Raw genomic sequence first — 23,562 nt, 5'->3', positions numbered from 1 at the left:
CGTGGTTGAGACAAATTAAAAAAAAAATCTTGCATAAGACTTCTTTAGTGAGATCACCATTGCTGAATGCATTGAACTCTAGATCTCTAAAGGGCTGGTACCTAACAGGCCTTTAAGGCCTGCACTTGCCCACCTTCAAGACTGAAGAAAGAGCCTGGAGTCAGATACAGAAACATTAACAGTTTAATGAATGGGTAGAGCTTACACATCTGAAGCAAGACCCTTGAGGAACACCTCACCATGTGTGGTGGGCAATGGGGTAGCACAAGGCGGCCTTCTTTGCTCCCATGGCAGGGGTTGGCTACAGTTATAGGGAATTGATGTCAAGTTGTCTTATCAGTTGCCAAGGAAACCAGCAGAGGGGCATGTCCCTTATTGCCCTTTGATAAGAATAGTTGAAGTTCTGATCTAAAACTAGAATAGTCACTAGCTGAAGCCTGGGGCAAATACATAGGAAGGCCAATTGTATGAGCATTGTGTAGATGAAGCAGGCAGTGGTCAAGCAGAAGAAAGACAGAGAGCAGGAGGACAACCATCTTGAATGGCTGATCATCCAATAGCAGCAAATGCTACGATTACTGCTGTAATCACTGTCTCCCTAGAGAATTGCTCTAGGCATCCTCTGTTATCATTTCAACAGCATAGGATCCAAATTCTCCTCCTATTCACTTGATTCTTTTATCATAGATAATATAGCTATGTCTTGTAGCTGCAAGGGAATGTGAAGACCTGGGTCTTGACTGTTCTATAGTTATAGTTCATTATAGAGATAAAGTACAACTATAGAGATAACTATAATTATAATTGTAGAGGTAAGCGCTGGGTAAATTTTCAAACTTTTGAAAGGGGTTCATAAACAGAGCAATCTGATGAAGGACAGATTAATTGTCTTGCTGCATTAAAATATTTTAACATAAAAATATGATGTATCTTTCAGAGAAAAAGAAAACGATCAGGAAAACCACATTTAATTAGGTTCTATTTTTGATTTATGCCCGCGTGAACCCCTCACTTTGTGGCCTCATAAAATTGGCCAGTTCACAAGCTATTGAACAGGCTTGCCATTTATTTTATGCACCATTCTAGTATTTTGTCAATTTCAGTATAAACTCTATACCCATGGTTTATAGAAAGATTTGAATAGACTTGCATTGATATGTGGCCACTCAAAGTCCTATCAGTGACTTACTGTAGAAGGCGAGAAAATGTTAAACTGGTACAAGTGATTCAAATAGTCCCTTGGAAATGTTTGGAGAAAAATAAAACTTGATAAAAGTTAAAAAAAAAAAAAAAAGAAAAAAAATCAAGCAGTTCTAATCAGGATTATGGGGTGAGTCAAAGCTTGCCTATTCATTGTGCTCCATCGAGGGTCAGATTTCCATTTCAGTCATTAGTAACTTTCTGCCATTCAGGACACTGCCTACATTTTCTGTCTCAACTTTGTTCCCCATCAGCCCTTCTTTCCTACTCACATTCCCATTTATTTCTCAATTTAATGTCTTGCCTCTTTAAATATTGCATATGTGTATTGTCAAGGATTGCAATTAAATTATTCCTAGGTAGATATTTCTCTTTGAAAATCAGAGGAAGACAGATGAATCCATACTATTTTCTAGGAAACTGTGATTCTCAAGAAACAACTTTATTAGAAGTAGCTCTGAGTGAGCAATAACTTTGAAGTTCAGTGGTAGAGTTTGATGCTTATTTTTCAACTTTGGAGGTAGTACTTAGCCTAGGTGAAAACCTACTGTAAACTAAACTAATAAATAAAAACCCAGTCTTAAAAACAGACTAGATTTGACATGTGTTCATTTATAGATAAGGTACTGCATTCAGTATAAGGAATTAATATTTGTTTTATTAACTTACTGATCACAGAAAATTTTGTGTTAATAGAATATAATATTAACATGTCTTATTTAAAACTTCTTTCTTTACAAACATAAACAGGAATGACATGTATGAAGAACTAGACCAGTAGTATCTCAAAATGAGAAGTCATTTTTCTCATGAGAAATGAACAGATAAGTTCTGGTTAAAAACAAATGTTTTCATGGATTCTTCACGTATATCTGATACACATCTTTTTTGCTTATTGCATCCTTTCATTTAAAGATGTTCTGTGTCCATGTTCCTTATTTTGCTATACATTGTACAATATTTTGTTATTAGAGTAAGACTATTCCTATGCTTTCATAATATTTAAAATTATTATCCATCCTGCATTGTAATTTCTACTGAAAAGGTACTTTGTACCAGTATGGTAATTGATACATAAAACAAAAAACAGAATGTGAGCAAGTAGGCTTTTACTTTTATAATAACAAATCATTAAATAATAGCATTTTATATAAATGTCTGAAATATAAGATAGATATATATATATACATATTGAACTGACAACTTAATAGTATTTTTTGGCTATGATTTTTACTGGCTAACAATATTTATTTAAACTTTAGTAGAATAATACTTTCATATGAAATAAAAAAATCATAAAAGCACAAATTTCCTCCTTGAATCCTGCCCACCCATAGTCCTACTTTCTAATGGAAGCAGCTTCTGTTTTGGATATGTTGGTGGTTTTGCAACTCAAGAAATCATCTCTAAATAATAATAAAAATAAAAATAAACTGATTGCTTTTCTGCACTTTTGAGGAAGTAAATTATGTGCTCCCAAAGCTCTAGAAAATTTAGAGTGCTTTAGAACACCTTTGAAAATATATTCCAAAGCTGTTCTGAGCAGAGATTCTGAATATGTGAAAATGTATAATCAATACACTGGTCAATGCTTTGCATGCTCATCAATGAAGACAGAAGCACAAATCAAGATCTACATATTATGGCTGGTCCTTTTACATCCAAAAATGTTTCGTTCTCCACTCTTACCTATTTAATTCAGCTGTGAAGCATGAGAATAAAGTCCATACATATATAAATACATACGATCAATATGTAAATGAAGTAGCAAAAATAAAAGTTTTTTTGCTGACATTAGAGTTACAAAACTAAAAGTCATCTGCATTCAACATACATAACTGTGCCAATAAAACTTACATGAAGGATTATTGAGGGGACTGAGTTAATATTTAAAACACTGCAATTGAGTTCCTGCCAAAGCAAGAACTTGTGTTACCAGAGAGACAGTGAATTCATTTCAAAGTTAACTAACTATATATCAGGTGTTAACTAGAGTTTGTTTTCGAGGAGAAGGAAAAAACAACAGCAACAAACCTTGTTCAGCTATTTTAGAAAAAAATTCATTTTTATTGGAAGAGCAGTAGTAATCTTGAACGTCAACATGGTGCCTAGCTAGTCTTCTATAATTTATTGAAAAGATGTCACCTATGCTAATTCTCTTTGCCTCCACAGAATTCATTAATATTATGTATCTGCTTTTGTATTACTTTTTGCTTCATGTGAATTAGTTTTGTGAAGAAGACTGACTGGCTTACATACAGGATGTTTATTACCACTGATATTGCTGTTGTTGATTTGTTTCTCATAGTCCTCAAAACTATGCTGAGCAAAGGTACTCACTTGATACGTATCTTGCAAACAGCGGTCTCCAGATTAATCTCTCTCTAATAACTCAGATACTGAATGCATTTCTCCTAGGATATTTTTATATGACGTTAATTTTTGTTTCTTTTACAAATGTATTTCCCCAAAGAAGTATGGTTAATCATTGTTTGTACTTCCCTCATAGCTCAGTCGGTAAAGAATCTGCCTGCAATGCAGGAGACCTGGGTTCGACTCCTGGGTTGGGAAGATCCCCTGGGTTGGGAAGAAGGAAATGGCAACCCACTCCAGTATTCTTGCCTGGAGGATCCCATGGACAGAGGGGCCTGGTGGCTACAGTCCATGGACTCACAAGAGTCTGACATGACTTAGCAACTAAACCACCACCGTCATTGTTTAGTTTCCATTTTGAAAGCAAGAGCACTTTATCTTCTACATGTGTTGGGACATTATTATAGGGTTAACTGTTGCCTGGTGTCCACTAATCGTTGTATTTTCTCCTTGTAGTTATGTGAATCTGGAGCTTTATATAATAATCCTAATGTATCACTCAAATTTCATTTTCATGTTATGTAAACATACATTTTACTAACTGAAAAAATATCCAGAGGAATATTTCTGGACATTCTATTGACTTCTAAGTAGAATGAATTTCAGAGGAGATGCTATTTTAGCATTTTAAACTATTACATGTCATTTGTCATTTTTAAAAAATGAGATGAAAGGTTTATTCATATTCCCACTCAGAGATCAAAATAGCTGTATGCTTTGTGCCCAACAGGTGTCCAATAAATGTTTTGCGGATGGTCAATGGTGATTCTTAATGACTTTGTAATGAAGTAATTATTCAAATGTCATGTTAAAACTCTTTCTTAAAAATTACATAGCGCCAGTTTTCAGCTGGCATATACTGTTACATCCACTTTGATAAAATAAATAAACTAATAGAGTTTTTAACTTGAATAAAATGTACTGATTTAGAAACTTTCATAATACTACTGTAACAATAAAAATAATTAAAATATGCAAACCCATGAAACAATAAAAGCTTATCAGAAATGTTCAAGTAAAAGATGACAATGAAATGAAATGAATGATTAGTTTGCAAAGTAGTGGCATCTGCTCTGTGAATAATCCAGGGAATGCTTTCCAATTTCCATGCCCCAACTCTTTTATTCAAAGGAGAAAATTTGTCAAAGGAGACATATGGGACCAAACAAAATGTAGAGGACTGTGAAATTGGAATTTTAAAATGCATCTCTTATTTATACTCTGCTTACTTAAAAAAATGATTTGAAGCATATCAAATGGATAAATCCTCAAAACTCTTTCCTGATGGATATTACTATAAAAAGTCCTGGTTTTCCTTTGTTTCCTTGTTCTTCCGGTTACATTTAACATCCAAAACATGCCAGAACTCTGTTTTTATGTGCTCTAGAAAAAGTATCAACCCAATATTCATGAATATAATTTTCTGTTAATTGTCTAAAAGTTGCCTTTTCCATCACTGATGAAATAGTTTGGGTTTGATTATTGAAATAGCCCTGGTTTGTAAAATATGTATAAATTAATTGCCTTAAATATATATGTATATTAATGTAGTTTATCTTTTCCCATATGAATGACATGTTTTTTAATTAGTGACAACTTGGAGGTTTGAGGCTTCCCTGGTGGCTCAGAGGTTAAAGGGCCTGCCTCCAATGCGGGAGACCTGGGTTTGCTCCCTGGATTGGAAAGATCCCTGGAGAAGGAAATGGTAACCCACTCCAGTATTCTTGCCTGGAGAATCCCATGGACGGAGGAGCCTGGTAGGCTACAGTCCATGGGGTCGCAAAGAGTCGGACACGGCTGAACGACTTCACTTTCACTCACTTTGGAGGTTTGGAAACACTGCAATAGAGACAGTCTCTACCAAGGAATCAGTCTGAACATACTTTGTCCAAATTCAGGTAAACACTAACACCTATAACTGGTTATTTGAAAAGAACTATTTTTGAATTGGATATTTACAACTAACTAAATTGCCATTTAAAACAATTTATTTGCAACTTCATAAAAATTTAAAGTAAAATGATATTTTTATAATCAAAAATTTTCTATCTCATTTACAAGCAAGGAAATCAAGGCACAAACAGACTGAGGTTTAATGCATGCTGTGTAAATTTTTTGTGGGTAGAATAGTGATTAAAATATGGTTTATATCACTTGCAAAACAATATATCTTCAACCACTGCAAACATTTAGTAATGATAATCCATGTATTCTCCTATACTGATTTAAGGGTAATTTCTGAAAATATTGATTTAATAAACAATACTAGGAACAGGTGATTAATGCTATTGCCAGAAATAAAAGCTAGATTAATGACTATTAACATTGGGGAAAAAAATTCAACACCATCAAATTCATTTATCATCAAAAGGAGAACATGGAAAAATTAAGTTCAAGTTAAATTTTTACCCCAAATATTTGCTTGAGAAAAATTATTTTAATTATCTTTTTCTATGAATATTCTTGTTCTAACTTATGAGTAACAAAAGAGAAAATAATCCTAAATCATAAAAAATTAAGTTCTTTGCTACTAATTTGCATCTGTTTCAACATTAACATACTAACTATACTTTGGAGAAGAGGAAAAATGGTTATTTTATTATTAAAGTGTTGCATTTTGGCATTTTTTTCAGATGAATTCAAGTTCTTTATGAAAAGGCTACCCATGAATTATTTCCTCAACACGTCTACCATAATGCATTTGTGGACAATGGATTCTAATTTTCAGCGCCGCTATGAACAACTGGAGAACGGCATGAAGCAACTTTTCCTGAAGGCACAGAAAATTGTACACAAACTCTTTAGCCTTAGCAAGAGGTGTCATAAACAACCCCTCATCAGCCTGCCAAGACAAAGGTAAGACCAGTGCAGTAATGCAGACGACTGAGGACAGCTCTACTGAGTTTCTGAATGGAGGTGTGGTAATATGCATAATACAGTGTTGTTCATATTTTTAGAGATGATTTGAAAACATGTTGTCTTAAGTCTCAGAATGATTAATTGCAGTTATTTTCCAAAGTAAGGCTATAATGGGACCACGTAGACTGAATTTTTATTTATTTTTTTTTATCATTAGAATCAAGACATTATTCTAACTTGTTGTACAGGGTAATCAGCTGATAATTGTGTGACAGTGAACATAAAAACACAAAAACCTAGTTACATTGTAAGCATAGGAAGTAAGCAGGAATAAAAAAGTGAAATTTCTCAAGATGTAACTTTTAAATAAAAGCATCTAAATTTTATTTGACATGTTCATAAAACCATAAATCTCATTCTACATGAATGTATGGAAATTGCTGTGAAAGTTTCAAACAATTTATATGAATGATGACAAACTCTTCAAATACTTGTGTCTGAACTGACTTGGGGAAGCCCAGGTTTTAGATTTGGTAGTTTAATATGTATTGATCAGTCAAGGCAGTATAAAGTTGCATTTACTTAGTATGAGCAGGTTGAAAATGAAAGGAAAAGCTAAGGAAAAAAAAATCTTTAAAAAACTGTATTTATGTTAGTATCACCATTATAAAATACTTGAATTTTGACTCAATTATTAAATTATCAAGAAATCTATAATTATAAATTTCTTTCCCTGAAAAAAAATAAGGTTTATACATTTTAAAATTCAATTTCAAAATAAATCATTGGCATTCTTTACAATCATTGGATTTTAGCATATTCAACATGTATGCAATCTAAGTTGAGAACATTTTCATTGGACGCATTTTCAGCCTCATATTCCCATGCCCCATATTCCCCTTATTCCCATATTCCCATGCCCATCCCTTGGCTATTTGTCCTTCCAGATGTGTCTTATCTACTAATTGTCTCCATAGATTCAATTATTCTGGACATTTCGTACAATATGTGGTCTTTTGTGACTGACTTCTTTCATATAGCATAGTGCTTTCTGGGTCACCCATGTTGTGGCATGTATCAGTAGTATATCACATTTTACTTTACCTATCAATTAATCATTTGATGGACTTGGGGTTGTTGCCACTTTTTGTCAAGTATAAATGATGCTGCTGTGAACATTCACATATGCTTTATTTTTTTAATCTGGACATATGTTTCAATTTTCTTGGATATGTTATTGCTGTTCAGTCACTAAGTCCTGTCCAATTATTTGTGACCCCATGGACTGTAGCATGCCACTCGTCTATCTTCTATCTCCAAGAGTTTGCTCAAATTCATGTTCATTGAGTCGGTGATGCTATCTAACCATCTCATCCTCTGCCACCCCCTTCTCCTTTTGCCTTCAATCTTTCCCAGCATCTTTCTGAGGGGCTTTTCTAGTGAGTCAGCTTTTTGTATCAGGCTGCCAAAATTTGGAGCTTCAGCTTCAGCATCAGTCCTTCCAAATGGTTTGTTGGGGTTGCTTTCTTTTAGGATTGACAAAACTGACTATTCAGAAGATAATTCTATATTTAACATTTTGAGGATCTAGCAAACTGTTTTCCAAAATGGCTCTCATGTTTTATATTCCCACCTACTATGAGTGACAGCTCCAATTACTCCACATCATCACCAACACTTGTTATTATCTGACATTTGATTATAGTCATCCTAGCAGTTGTGAAGTGATGTCTTTTTGTGGTTTTAATTTACATTTCCCCATGATGACTAATGATGCTAAACATCTTTGCATGTGCTTATAGTCCAATTTGTACCTTATACAAGGAAATATCTATGTGAATTTTCTTCCCTCTTTTAGTTTACCTTTTTTTATTTGCATTATTGAGTTGTATGAGTAATTTATATATTTGATGCCCACTCTTTAAACTGTTTAATATAAAAATATCTTCTTCCAGTATCTGGGATGTCTTTTCATTTCTTTTGTCTATCTCTTCTGATCTGTCTATCTGTCTGTCTGGTCAGTTTGTCAATTTTCTTTCTTTTCAAACACTAACTTTTAGTTTCTTTTATATTCTCTATTACTTTTCTGTTTTTATTTGATTTTCCACTGTGATCGCTATTATTTCTTTTTTTTCCATTTGCTTTATGTGAATGCTCTAATTTTCTTTTTCTATTTTCATAGAGAGAAAATGTGGGTTATTGACTTCATAGCTTTCATTTTTTTAACATAAGCATTCACTGCTGTAAATTACTATCTAAGCACTACTAATAAGATTTGTTCTTTTATACTTCCTGTAAGTTTTCTTATTTACTTCATGCATAAGATATTTTTTTATATATCTGTCTGCAAACTTCAAGTGCCACTGCTGCTAAGTCGCTTCAGTCGTGTCTGACTCTGTGCGACCCCATAGACGGCAGCCCACTAAGCTCCGCTGTCCATGGGATTTTCCAGGCAAGAATACTGGAGTGGGTTGCCATTGCCTTCTCCACAAACTTCAAGTAAATATTCCCTAACAGAGAATTACAGCTTGAAAAAGACACTTATTTAATTGCAATGAACTTTATGCTCCCTATGTGAGCTAGAGTTTGTAAACCACTGAAATAGATGATCTTACCCTCAAACATGAAAGGGAATATGAGAAAATTAGATGGAAGCAACTGATGAGTTTGCTTATAAACTTGTTGACTTTAAGTGTTCTTTTAATCAAGCACAACTGGAGATTATATATATGTGTATAATATATTTATTATATATATGAAGCTCAGGGAAAATTTGAGAGAGTTAAGACGGTAAACATCAGTGCACATGAAATCATAAGATCTGAATGTAATATCATAGGAAATATGTTTAAGGTATAAGTGGAAAATGGACCTGAAAGGGAAACAAATAGTGGAGTAAAATATGTCAAAAGAGACACATTAATTTCTAGTAAAAATAAATAAAAATTAAACATTCATAAGTGTCATTAAAGTACAATATTTCTAAGAAAAATATGAAGAATTCAAGTTAGGTGTGTGCAGAATAAATAAATAGGCAGTATAATAGAAAGATGCATTGCTTGAAACAAATTCAAAAAGTGATAGAACTAAATATTTGTTGTCTAAATTAAGTAAATGAAAGATAGTTCAGGCTTTTTCTTGACTTGCTTTTTTTCAATTTAGCTTAATTCCTATGTTTTCTATTGTCATCCCACACAATTAAAAAAAATGCAGATTACTTGCTAGATTTTTACTGAATTTGGATTTTTTTTTTCCTTCATCACTGTATTTCTTTTACCAGGAATGTGAGATTTTGCTTTGCTTTTATTTTTCCCATCTTAATAGATTTTCATGTAATAAAATTACATTAGGGAAACAAAAAATATAAATATGTACTAGAGTTTGTTAGCAGAATTCAGTGGAAAAGAGACTGGAAATTTGTGGGGTGTATTTTCAGAAATTTTTGAAAGAGAAAGTGATTAAGTAATATCAGTGATTCACTTCTAGCAGGTATTTTTGTGTTTTGCCCTTCCTTTATGGAAATTTTTTCAGTTTTCCTCTTGAACTTGTCCAACTCTCAGAACTAGCTTTCAATATCTGGTATTCTAAAATCTGGAAAAATAAGCACAAACAAAGAAAAATAAGACCAACGAAAGATAAGACCATCTCACTAACAGTATTTCTTCATTCTTCCTATATAATGGTGGGGCAGTTGAAGTTTTGTTTTGTTTTTTCCTCCATAATGTAGCGTGTAATTCCTTCTTTCTGGTAAAGTGTGGCATCTATCCAGGTGGCAGCTTCGCATTGTTACTAGTATCCCTCTCATGAATTCCCGTGCCATCAAAATGCTTTTTCTCACTGAAGTGAATTCCAAAGCCTGTGATCATGTGATTTCTTTGAGATAGTCAACTTGTGTTGCTATTCAAAAATGTTTGAGATGAGGACAAATGCTATATTCATTTCATTAAAGAACAATAGTTGCAACAATTACTGAAAAGTATTCATGTAATATTCCTAGAAAGCACCTCAACTATACTATTTTGTGCTGTCATGTCTTATTCACAGAGTAGCCAAGGGTCCATAGAAATACATTTAAAAGTCTCTTGGTAAAGGCTTAGCAATCACCTCTCTAGGGGTAGAAAACCTAATTTATTCACATTTCTGATTTTTGTGGTAGAAATATTTCCACGATGGTCCATTTCAAGCTACCAATGTACTGTCATGGCTTATGGAGTTGATGTGCAGTTGGATATCCTGAGCCAGTGCATGCAAACTGCAACTAACCTCTAAAATTTTATTAAAACATTTTTGCAAAGTGATATCTTCTTCATTAATATTGGAAAGTGATATAGGATGAAATCACTTCTCTAACATCACAGAGAAGGATGACTTGAGGTCTGTGTCATTCTTTGTCTGACAGCTGTGTCGTGTAACTCATATATTCTCTATGACAGCAGTTAGAAATTGGCATGTAGGTCAAACCTATCCCTCACCAATTTTTGTATCAGCCTGTTGAAAAAAAAATCAAAAGGAGAATAGTATTCTGGATGAATAGTATGAAGAGTATGATGGGTGAGGATTATATGAATTTATATTAAAATATGCATCAATAAAAAAGCCATGCCCATATGTTTATATATCGTCTGTGGCCACTTTCATACCCTGTTGGCAGTTATTGACCACTGCTTGCTCCTGAAACCCTACAGTATTAGCTACCTGACTCCAAAGAAAAAATTTTGCCAACATGGGCTCTAATATAACATTAATATGTATTCTCTGTCTTTAAAAATGCTATCACGTGTTTTAAAAGTATTTAACTTGTATATCATTGAAAAATTTATAAATATAGTACATGTTATGTTAAGGAAAGAAAGTTATTACTTTAGTATCCATTGTATGGAAAACATATAGAACAAGACTGAATCTTGAATTCAGGTATTTGTGAGTTAATACTGACTATTTTATTAATAATAACTCATATATAATCATATTAATATATGTGTATATGCTATATATTATGTATTATGTCCATGCATTAAATGCAAATATATACATTATATATAGATTTATACATTATATATACCTTAATATACTTATATACATACACATTTTAACTAATATAACTTCCATAGCAATAATCTAAAATCTTACATATCAAACTGATCTTAACTGAAGTGCCATTTCAAACTGATCTCCAAATGCAGATTTGTATAATTTCGTGGAGTCAGCCAGCTTTCCCATTTTTCTCCTCCTTCTCCTTATGATCTCCAATTCTAGTCCAATCCAAAATGACATGATTATAAACTAAGAGGAAGAACAAACAACATGAGCACTTGAGGAAAATGAAGCTGAAAATCTGAACAGTATCTGTGGGTAGGGGAGGATAAAGGGAATCTGGTAATGCTGAAATAAACTGTGGAAATTTTAACGTATTTGGGAAGAATTACCCTGCCCAGTGGAATGCTGAAAAGATGAGATACAGGCAGAATTTCAAGAAATCTGAATGCTTAGTTTTCGGCTGGAGTTTCTAGAGATAGCTCTCACATTCCCAGACAAGTGCTCAATACATATTTGATGAGTGCTCTGTGATATTTTTGTTAATACTTTAGTTCAACCTCTGAACGCACACAGCAATGAATTATTACTTTATGTAAAATGTTTCCCACTCTACATAAATTGGATTGCCTGCTACAATATGCGTATCATGTTCTGTTTTGTTTCTCTGTTAAGCAGGTGAATGCCCTCCCTCATTCTTTTAAATGGAGCTGAGACAGTGTCTTTGTCTGTTCAGGCTGCTATAAACAAAAAATGCCACAAACTGGATGACTCACAAACAACAGTTCATAGTTTTGGAGACTGAAGTCCAGGATCTAGGGGCCATCATGGTGGGGTTCTAGTGGAGAGCACTCATCTCATTCACATGAGCTCCATTCTCATAACCTAACTTCTCTTTCTGAAGTTTTGTTATTCAACTTTTCCTTCTCAAACTCAAAACATGACCCTTTGTGTCCCTTATGCATCAGCAAGCAGTTACCACTCTATAATTCATGCAAGGAAAATAGATATTTAACACTTTCATGGGGAGAAATCTTTGTGAATGCTGTTTCTCAACATCTGGCATACAGTGATGATGTATAAAAATCCTTCTCAATCATATTTTCCCCTTGGGTTCTTTTTCATGCCTTTTAGCCTATTTTCCTTTTTTCATCTCCTTTGCTGAATATCCACATTTTCTCTCTTTGTTGACCCCCCATTCTCTTTGATATGCCCCCTTTTTACTGAAATCTTTCTATAAATTTTTTTTTAATTTGATTTAGTGTTCTTGGAATCCCAATTTACAATTTCTCATTGATATTTTCCTGCAAAATAGTGCCTTTGCACCTTAGATAAACTTGCTTTTTTAATGCATTTTAATTTTTTATAAAAATGCATTTTATTTTTATTTTAATGCATTTTTAATGCATATATGAGATGCTGCCTCTGACTGTGCTTCCAATAATTTTGTCTTATAACATTTGTTCATTGGAATTGGTTTCCTTCACTTCTTAAATCTAATAGATATAAATAGATATCAATCTAGAATATGTAGAAATCAAATAAAATCTGGATCCATTTTCAATATATCCTGGGAACAGTAAAAATGAAGTATGAACATGTGATTTGCCTGTGGTATTAAATATCATCAACATGTCATAAAACTCTCTTGAGATAAAGGAAGCCCCTCAATGTCTAGTGCAGTAGATCTGTTTGTTTTCTTTTTGTTTTGATAGTTAATTTATCAAAGTCTTTCTATTACTAGACCATATAAATAATCATTCAAGGCATCATTATTACACAATGTTGAAAGAGGCAATTTGGGAGACTATTGACTTGGGAAAGAGGACAAGGAAAAAGCACAAGCTGTTGCCAAGTCTTCAGTTCAGTTCAGTTGTTCGGTTGTGTCTGACTCTCTGCGACACCATGGACTGCAATATGCCAGGCTTCCCTGTTCATCCCCAACTCCCAGAGACGGCTCAAATTCATGTCCATCGAGTCGGTGATGCCATCTAATCATCTCATCCTCTGTCGTCCCCTTCTCTTCCTGCCTTCAGTCTTTCTCAGAATCAGTGGCTTTTCCAATGAGTCAGTTCTTCGCATCAGGTGGCCAGAGTATTGGAACTTCAGCTTCAGTCCTTCCAATGACTATTCAGGATTGATTTCCTTTAGGATGGACTGGCTGTATCTCCTTGCTGTCCAAGGGACTCTCAAGAGTCTTCTCCAAAGCCACAGTTCAAAAGCATGAATTCTTCAGGGCTCAGCTTTCTTTATAGTCCAACTCTCACATCCATATATGACTACTGGAAAAATCATAGCTTTGACTATACTGACCTTTGTCAGCAAAGTAATGTCTCTGCTTTTTAACATGCTGTCTAGGTTGGTTATAGCTTTTCTTCCAAGGAGCAAGTATCTTTTAATTTCATTGCTGCAGTCACCATCTGCAGTGGTTTTGGAGTCCAAAAAATAAAGTCATCCACTGGTTTCCACTGTTTCCCCATCTATTTGCCATGAAGTCATGGGACTGTATTTCATGATCTTAGTTTTTTAAATGTTGAGTTTTAAGCCAGCTTTTTTGCTCTCCTCTTTCACTTTCATCAAGAGGCTATGTAGTTCTTCTTTGCTTTCTGCCATACAGTTGGTGTCATCTGTATATCTGAGGTTATCAATATTTCTCCTGGCAATCCTGATTCGAATTTGTGCTTCATCCAGCTCAGCATTTTGCATGATGTACTCTGCATATAAACTAAACAAGCAGGGTGACAATACACAGTCTTGACGTCCTCTTAATGGTACTTGCCAAGTCTTAATGGTACTGGCCAAGTCTCAACGGTACACTAAACAACTAATAAAGAAGCATAAATACATAACATCAAAAGCAACGATGTAAAATCACATTTTGTTTGGCTCATGAAGAAAATGAAAATCTGTGAAAAATAGTAATGTCCTCATTTATAAACAATAGAAATACAGAAAAGAAAAGAATTTTAAGTCATTATCAGGATATCTTAAACTAGTGTCTGAGTATTCAAAAAAGTGATCAGGGTTTATAGTTCATATCTTCTATTAATAAATATATAGTCAGCAATCAAGTGACTATTTTTGTTTCTTTAAAAACAGATATAAATTTGGATATATCCTATGTGGTATTACATTATTTACATATAATTTACATATTACATTATTTATTCCTAGAAAAAATAGATTAAACCTGCTTTAAATAGGCTACTTCTAACTTGGGCAAGAATAATTATAGAGGCAAAGATATTATTTCCTTAACCAAAAACCACAAATTTGAGGTGGGGGTATATTTCAACTGGCCCATTGTAATGGCCTTAAGCACCATTCTCGATGAGTCACTCTGCATGGTAAGTTAAGTGTAGTTGTCTTCTGTTATTTTAGTGATAAATCTTGCTGAAATTCTCTGATGACTTTGACTGAAAGTTAACACCTGTTTGGTCTCAAGACTCTTTCAAATGCATAACAATTATTGAGAAATCTGAAAAGCTTTTGTGTTATGGAAGCTGTAAATCTACATATATATGTATATATAAATGGAAATCTATTTACCATAGTAAAATTAAAACAGAGATTTTAAAATATGCATTTATTAATACAATTTAAAGAACATTAAGCAAGCTTATTACATATTATTAATAACATATATAACATTTAAACTTTAATGATTTTTGCACATTTCCTTAATATTTGGCTTAAGAGAAGATAATTGAATCCCCGCTGCTGTTTCTGCATGCAATCTGTTGCAAACTGTAGTTTTATAGCTTCGCACAGATTTATTGGAGAAATGAGAATTGCAGTGCCTTTTTGAATAATTGTGGATATTAGTCTTAGCTACTACACCAAAATTTAACATGTGGTAGGAGAACAGGCAGCTCATGTTCGAAAGACCTGAAGTCCCCAATGGCTTTCAAGGAAGGGGTTTTAAAACACGGTGTGAGGGAGGGGGCTTCAGGGTGCGTGATGAGCTCATGGACAGTTCTCTAATTGGTTGGCATCAAGGTGAAGTTTCACATGTCATCAGCCTTCTGTTTTTCAGTCAGCAGTTTTCATCTGGTGAGGGGTCTGTTTCCTGTAAAAAACAACTTAGGAATGTGTGTCAAGCCTTTATCTATATTTTCCAGGGAACTAAGAGTACAGAGATGCTGCTATAGGAAGGACTTATAGCTTAAATGTTTCCCAGTTTCCCAGCCCAACAGCTATTCTTTGTTTCTACATCTTCATATTCCTAATTATTAACTCTTGAGCCAGCCTTCAGTGACTCAAGGGAGTCAGTCAAGTGACCCGTGAAAGTAAAGCAAAAGCTTTTTACTTCAAAGGACAACAGCTTGTATATGATTTCATGAGGACCTAACAGAACTAGAAGACAAATTGCGGAGTTGTCATAGAGGTTCACATTTGCAAGTTGAAATTGAAATTTCTGGGAGAAATATCAACAACTGCAGATATGCAGATGGTACCACTCCAAGGGAAGAAAGTGAAAAGGGATTAAAGAGCCTCTTGATGAGGGAAAGGACAGAGATTGAAAAAACTAGCTTAAAACCCAACATTCAAAAAAGAAAGATCATGGCATCTAGTCCCATCACTCGATGACAAATAGATGGGGTAAGAGTGGAGACCATGACAGATTTTATTTTGGGGGGCTCCAAATCACTGTAGAAATAGCTTCAACCATCAGGTAGAAAGACGATCACTACTTAGAAAGCAAGCTTGCTCCATAGGAAGAAAAGTTACGGCAAACCTAGACCACATATTAAAAAGCAGAGACATCACTTTGCCATCAAAAGTCCATATAGTCCAGGCTATGGGTTTTCCAGTAGACATGTGTGGATATAAGAATTGGAACATAAAGAAGGCTGAGCACAAAAGAATTGATGCTTTTGAATTGTGGTGCTGGGGAAGACTCTGAAGAGTGCCTAGGACTGAAAGGAGACCAGACCAGTCAATCCTTAAGAAATTAACCCTGGATATACATTGGAAGGGCTGATGCTGAAGCTGAAGCTCCACTATTTTGGCCACCTGCTGCGAAGAGCAGACACATTGGAAAAGATTCTGATGCTGGGAAAGATTGAGGGCAGGAGAGAAAGGGGTTGCAGAGGATGAGATGGTTGGATGGCATCACCAACTCAGTGGACATTTGAACAAACTCTGGGAGATAGTGAAGGACAGGGAAGCCTGGTGTGCTGCAGTCCATGGGGTCTCAAATAATTGGACACAACTTAGAGACTGAAAAACAGAAAGGTTACATCCCTTCTTCCTTTAGTTCTCTTTCTTTTCTAATGCAACCCTTTGTTTTGGCAAAGCACATGCTATACCACCCCCTCAGCCTCCCTTGAACGTTGGATGGATAACAAATGTATATAAGTGGAAGAAATGCATGAAGCATTAAAGAAAGAAGAATATATGTTTCATCTTCTCCCTAACTAAAATGCAGATGTGATGGTTAGAACTAAAAACTATGATACGAGCAAACATACTAATATTAGTGATATCTGATTTCTTTGAAGTTAGCTTTGGTTGGTTGTTTGCACTCATATTTGAGAGAAAATGAAACTGAAGGTTATTGAAGCCAATCTTATTTGGCTTATGTTACTGCATCCAAACTTGTATCCCAACTATTAAAAGGACCTTGCTGTATGGCCTCCAAAATCCTTTAAAATTGCAGAATTTGTGTTTTAATTAAGAATGGCTTTTATATATTAATATAAGGAAATTTGCTGAGAGCAATTTCATATGAAACTGTATGGAAAATTCAGGATATTAATTTTCTTTGCATTTCTATATTAAAAAGTAATTTATTATTATTTTTTTTGTGTTTCAACCGCTCCATGATGACTTATAGGCATTTGCTAATGAATCTGTAAATTTATAAAGAGTTTCATATTTTGACATCTTCAATGTATTATTGAGAAATGTGAAAAATGGAGGAATTATAAAGTACCCAGTACATAAGACACTTAAATAAATATTTATTTGTAAATAAAAATATCATTTTTATGTACATGTCAATACTAATATGGTAGTGAATTTTATGCAAAATGTGTTTCATAGTCAAAATAAAATTTGTCATAAGGATAATGGTATAAATGTTGTAAGAAACACATTGTTTCTTGTATAGTGTAGCTCATACTTCACTGGATTCTGATTCAAGGAAGCCAGCAAGATGAATTTTCAAAGAGGGGATAAAAAAGAAAAAAATGAAAAATGGTGTGCCCCACCCTCCTGGGTATAGGCCACTTCCAAAGAAATTTCAAAGTAGGCAAATTTATTTTTTCTCTCATGCTCTTTCCTTCACCTAACTTTTGGGGTAGACTATGGTTCAGTTTTCCCAGCTTTAAAATGTCCTTATGTTTATCTATAAAATTTCTACTTTGACCTTCAGTTGCAGCACTGATTTCGTGATCGTTCAGTTTATTAGATATTGATAGATGTTAAATGAAAACAAATCTTTTTTTTTTAAAAACAAATCTTTTAAGGCAAATTCATACTTACTTATAAAATATCAATTATATACTAGTCATGTGTGTATGCTTAGTCACTCAGTTGTGTCCAACTCTTTGCAATCATATGGACTGTAGCTGCCAAGCTACATGGAATTCTCCAGGCAAGAATATTAGAGTGGGTATCCATTCTCTTCTCCAGGGGATCTTCCTGACCCAGGGATCAAACCCAGGTCTCCTGCATTGCTGGTGAATTCTTTACCACCTGAGTCATCAGGGATGACCCTCATATGCTAGTCATAGAAGTCTTTAATTTTAGCCAGAGTAAAAACCAATATTAAAACTTAATAAAAATCTGTGGGGTTATTGTGTTGTGCTTGCCCTTCATAGTATTATTTTTTCCTCATGGATAAAAGATCATGTGGAACAATCAGAGAACTTGTCATCATAAAATTTTGTCTAGAGAATGCTGTATACAACCCACAATCTATACAGAAAAGTGATCCAAATTTAAAGCATAGAGGCTTTCTTTGTAGATAGTTGTTTCTGATAATATTAACAGAATCAAAAGGCTCTGCTCCTTTTAGAAATTCTGTGGGCTTGTGTGTATAGGTTTATTTGGATGTGTGTGAGAAAAGTGCAAAATGACAGGTCATAAGTTTATTGTATGTTTTAAGTAAAACCTTATAGCATTGTCTTATCCTTCTTTTAAATTTGTTTATTCTCTGACTTGAGGAAAAGGGAGCCAAGAGCCAAGGGGAATAGTCTTGAGTGTAACACATATTCCAAATAAGAGACGTTTGTTCCTTTGTTTTCATGTCCTGATGTCATTTCAGTACCTCCTACTCCATCTTCATGGCATTTAAACAGTCTTCCAAGAAAGATTGCATGTCACTCCCAAGTTCCCTTTCCCCTGGAACTCAATGGGGTTGCTGGCTTATAGTCAGTTTTGAGACTATCAACAACATAGACAGCTCCAGAGAACTATCTTAATAATTAAGTGAACTTTCTGGAAATAAAAGTCCTATTCATAGCATCTTGGAGGCAAACTCCACAGTGTGCAAGATTAAGATGCTTCTCTCAGGCACTATTTGAAGTGAGAACCACTTTGTTTAAACAATTAGAACCAGTTCTTTATTTGACATTGCCCACAGGCTCATGGTGCAGAGGGTACTTAGAAGTTCTGCTTTCGAAGCCTTCATTTTTCTCCTTACTAAGCAGTTGATAATTCTTCATTATATTCCGCTAAAATGTTGCATTTTGTGAGATGTTAATGTTTGGTTTCTAAAATAAAGTACATAACACATACTTCTTAAAAACAGCCATAGTTAAGAAAATTTGGAGTTTGAATTACTATAAACTTTGCTTTAAAGTCTACTTTGTATATATGCATGCCAAATGTTTTACAATGTCATACAATTAGAAAAAAGATAGATTTGTTTAAACAAAGATTTTACAGAGCAAATATTTTTGCATCCTAAAATGCCCATTACTTTCTCAAAGTAAACACTTGGAAAACAACAGAGCACAATTTTTAATTCAATATTGCAGCTTCTAGAATTGTTTTCAGTTAAAATGCAATCACTTCAATCACCATAAAATATTGGACAATTACCTTGAGCTGAAATTATTTTAGAAAATCTTTATTTTCTCAACTTCTTAGATGATTTCTGAGTGCTAGGTACCAATTCTTACAAATAATTGCTTTAATTGCTTTCTCAGAAAGACTTGGAGACTACACTACCTCATCTCTATGAAGGAATTACTTGATATGGTACTTGAAGTTAAATGCTAATTTGTTTACCAAAACACATTTTTCTCACATTACTTTTTTATATATTTGAACTCTAAGATTTTTACCTCAATATTTTGCATGAGATGAAGGGCTGCATTAAATGCACACCTTTATGTGATGATTACTTGGTACATGAAATTATATCTCAGAGAAAATAATTATGGAACATAAGAAATAAATTGATTATTTGTTGACATCATATTAACTATCAGTTATTAACCATGTATTGACCACAAAGTGAGGATCTATATAGATTTCAAGATACTAGTGTTTCTCCAAATCTTATAGTTTTATTGACAATACAATTCTTAGAAGAGACGCACATTCAATTTTTACATATATTTAACTCAAGGTTGAAAATCAGCCTCATTTCTACTTGAATCATTTCTGACAAATTTTACTTACTTTATGTGAGAAATGGATGTATGTTTACTTGCCAAAATAAATAGGAATCTTAACATCATTCACTGCTGGAATGCTGTGATAGTTTTATTATCTCAAATAAGAAGCTCATCTTTTAAATCAGAATTATGATGTTGTCCATGAAACTTTCCTGCTGATTATTCCATTAAAATGTAGAGAGGTTAATATCTTAATGCAGGCATGATATAGCTAACAGAATAGAATACAATTTTCAAATGTCTTAGTCTGTAAAATAATAATAATAGTATATGCATAAGAGAGGAATAAAACTCAAAGTTTACCTATACTATATGAAAAGATTTTAATATGAATAATATTGGAGGCTTCAATGTGTGTAGATGAAATAGGTTGTGTCAAAACCATCACTTGTCATTGCATCAATAAATTAATACTTGTCTTAAAGTCTTTCCCATTAATTTGGTAACACATTGTAGAAGCAGTTTGCCACCCTTAAACTTAGTGTATTTTATAATCTTCATGCTGAGGACCCCTCCCCCAAAAAACAGCTTTCCTCACCTCCTTTCGTCATTGCAGTGAAGTAAAGTAGCTCAGTCATGTCCGACTCCTTGCGACCCCATGGACTGCAGCCTACCAGGATCCCCAGTACATGGAATTTTCCAGGCAAGAGTACTGGAGTGGGTTGCCATTTCCTTCTCCAGGGGATCTTCCCAACCCAGGATTGAACCCAGGTCTCCCGCACTGCAGGAAGATACTTTACCATCTGAGCCACCAGGGAAGCCCATCAATAATTTTACCATACATTTCTCACCTGTATGTGTATGTGTGTGTGTTTGTGTATATACACACAGGTATGCATGTATACATATGTAGCCAATAATTGAAATGGTATATGACAAATGGCTGTATAGTCAAAGCTATGGTTTTTCCAGTAGTCATGTATGAATGTGAGAGCTGCACCATGAAGAAGGCCGAGCATCAAAGAATTGATGCTTTTGAAGTGTAGTTCTGGAGAAGACTCTTGAGAGACTCTTAAACAGCACGGAGATCAAACCAGTCAATGCTAAAGGAACTCATCCCTGAATATTCACTGGAGGGGCTGATGCTAAAGCCAAAGCTACAATATTTTGGCCCTCTGCTGCATAGAGCTGAGTCAGTGGAAAAGATCCTCTTGCTGGTAAAGACTGAGAGCAGGGGGAAGAGGTGATGACAGGGGATGAGATGGTTGGATGGCATCACCGACTTAATGGGCATGAATTTGGGCAAACTCTGGAGACAATGAAGGACAGGGAAGCCTGGCATGCTGCAGTTCATGGGGTCTCAAAAAGTTGGACATGATTTCACAACTGAAAAACAGTGACCAAACCCCAGAGTTCCTTTCCTTCAGCATTAAAGTAAGATACTATTTTCTAAAAACAAATGGCTTTATGAATGAAGAAAACTTAACATTACAAAGATATAACCAGCTTAAATTTCTTACACTGGAAAAGAAAACAAAAGACAGACAAATAAAAAACTTTAAAGCATTTCATTTAAGGCACCTGCTACAAGTTATAAAGAGAGTGAATAAATTTCAAAAATCAATGTCAGTTAAAATCGAAATGCCTTCTCTCACAATCCAGATGTACTTCAGACAGCAACAAATAGAACAACACAAAAGGACATAGATGTGACAGAGGACACAGGAGAAAATGAAGGTCAGCTTGTTGTGCTTGTTCTATTAAACTCAACAGGAAGACTTCATGTAGGTGTCTAAAAGGAAGCAGAAAAGATCAAGTCTGAGCTAGTATATTTTATTGAGCTGAAGTAAAATTAGTTCATACAAGCTATAAACAAATCTAAAAGCAAAATAGTAAGAATATAAAGAAAGCTTACCAGTTTTAATGTGTTTAGTCTCTCAGTTGTGTCTGACTCTTTATTGTGACCCCATGGACTGTAGCCTGCCAGTCTCATCTGTTCATAGAATTTTCCAGGCAAGAATACTATAGTGGGTTACCATTTCTTACTCCAAGGGATCCTCTCAACCCAGGGATCAAACCCATGTTTCTTACATCTCCTGCATTGGTAGTAGATGGATTCTTTACCACCTTACCACCTAGGAAGCCCTGCCAATTTGTGTGTATATATATCTATATATCTATATCTATATCTATATATATATAATGATATCATGCCACACAAATAGCATGATAAAGAGTGGTTTAGTCACAAGTCAACTCTTGGAACCCCATTGACTATAGCCCACCAGGCTCCTCTGTCTGTAGGATTTTCCAAACAAGAATACTGAAGTGGCTTGCCATTTCCTTCTCCAGGATAAAAGGTGATGATTTGCTAATCATCAAGCAACTGACTTGTTAATGAGAACTGTCATAATTAGCTAACATGTATTGAGCACAAATTATGAGTCAAACTTTAAGTGTTTTAACCTGGTTTTGCTCATTTAATAAAATGTTACAAATTAATGTTATTACCCTAAAATTAAGGAACTTTAAATTTAGAATATCTAAATAATTTACCCACTGGTAGCTCAGTGACATTATACAGGAGACAGGGATCAAGACCATCCCCATGGAAAAGAAATGCAAAAAAGCAAAATGGCTGTCTGAGGAGGCCTTACAAATAGCTGTGAAAAGAAGAGAAGTGAAAAGCAAAGGAGAAAAGGAAAGACATATCTGTCTGAATGCAGAGTTCCAAAGAATAGTAAGGAGAGATAAGATAGCCTTCCTCAGTGATCAGTGCAAAGAAATAGAGGAAAACAACAGAATGGGAAAGACTAGAGATCTCTTCAAGAAAATTAGAGATACCAAGGGAACATTTCATGCAAAGATGGGCACAATAAAGGAAAGAAATGGTATGGACCTAACAGAAGCAGAAGAGGTGGCAAGAACACACAGAAGAACTGCACAAATAGATCTTCATGACCCAGATAATCATGATGGTGTGATCACTCACCTAGAGCCAGACATCCTGGAATGCAAAGTCAAGTGGGCCTTAGAAAGCATCACTACAAACAAAGCTAGTGGATGTGATGGAATCCCAGTTGAGCTATTTCAAATCCTGATAGATGATGCTGTGAAAGTTCTGCATTCAATATTAGCCATTCAATTTTGGCCACAAGACTGGAAAAGGTCAATTTTCATTCCAATCCCAAAGAAAGGAAATGCCAAAGAATGCTCAAGCTACCACACAATTACACTCATCTCACACGCTAGTAAAGTGATGCTCGAAATTCTCCAAGCCAGGCTTCAGCAATACATGAACCGTGAACTTCCAGATGTTCAAGCTGGTTTTAGAAAATGCAGAGGAGCAAGAGATCAAATTGCCAACATCCACTGGATCATCAAAAAAGCAAGAGAGTTCCAGAAAAACATCTATTTCTGCCTTATTGACTATGCCAAAGCCTTTGACTATGTAGATCACAATAAACTATGGAAAATTCTGAAAGAGGTAGGAATACCAGACCACCTGACCTGCCTCTTGAGA

General features: G+C 34.5%; 1 protein-coding gene across 3 annotated transcripts in view; it reads left to right on the top strand.

Moving 5' to 3' along the window:
• BRINP3 (BMP/retinoic acid inducible neural specific 3) overlaps positions 1 to 23,562 on the top strand; it is a 461,826-nt gene that overhangs the window by 367,722 nt on the left and 70,542 nt on the right. For all 3 annotated transcript variants that reach the window (XM_020873239.2, XM_020873241.2, XM_020873240.2), the window contains exon 7: positions 6,207 to 6,429. In XM_020873239.2, the coding sequence (XP_020728898.2) occupies positions 6,207 to 6,429 (223 nt within the window). The remainder of the gene's footprint in view (positions 1 to 6,206; positions 6,430 to 23,562) is intronic.

The sequence above is a fragment of the Odocoileus virginianus genome, chromosome 11, assembly GCF_023699985.2.
Source record: "Odocoileus virginianus isolate 20LAN1187 ecotype Illinois chromosome 11, Ovbor_1.2, whole genome shotgun sequence".
NCBI lineage: Eukaryota > Metazoa > Chordata > Mammalia > Artiodactyla > Cervidae > Odocoileus > Odocoileus virginianus.
The sequence above is the reverse complement of the archived record's forward strand: the minus strand, read 5'-3'. Positions and strand labels throughout refer to the sequence as shown.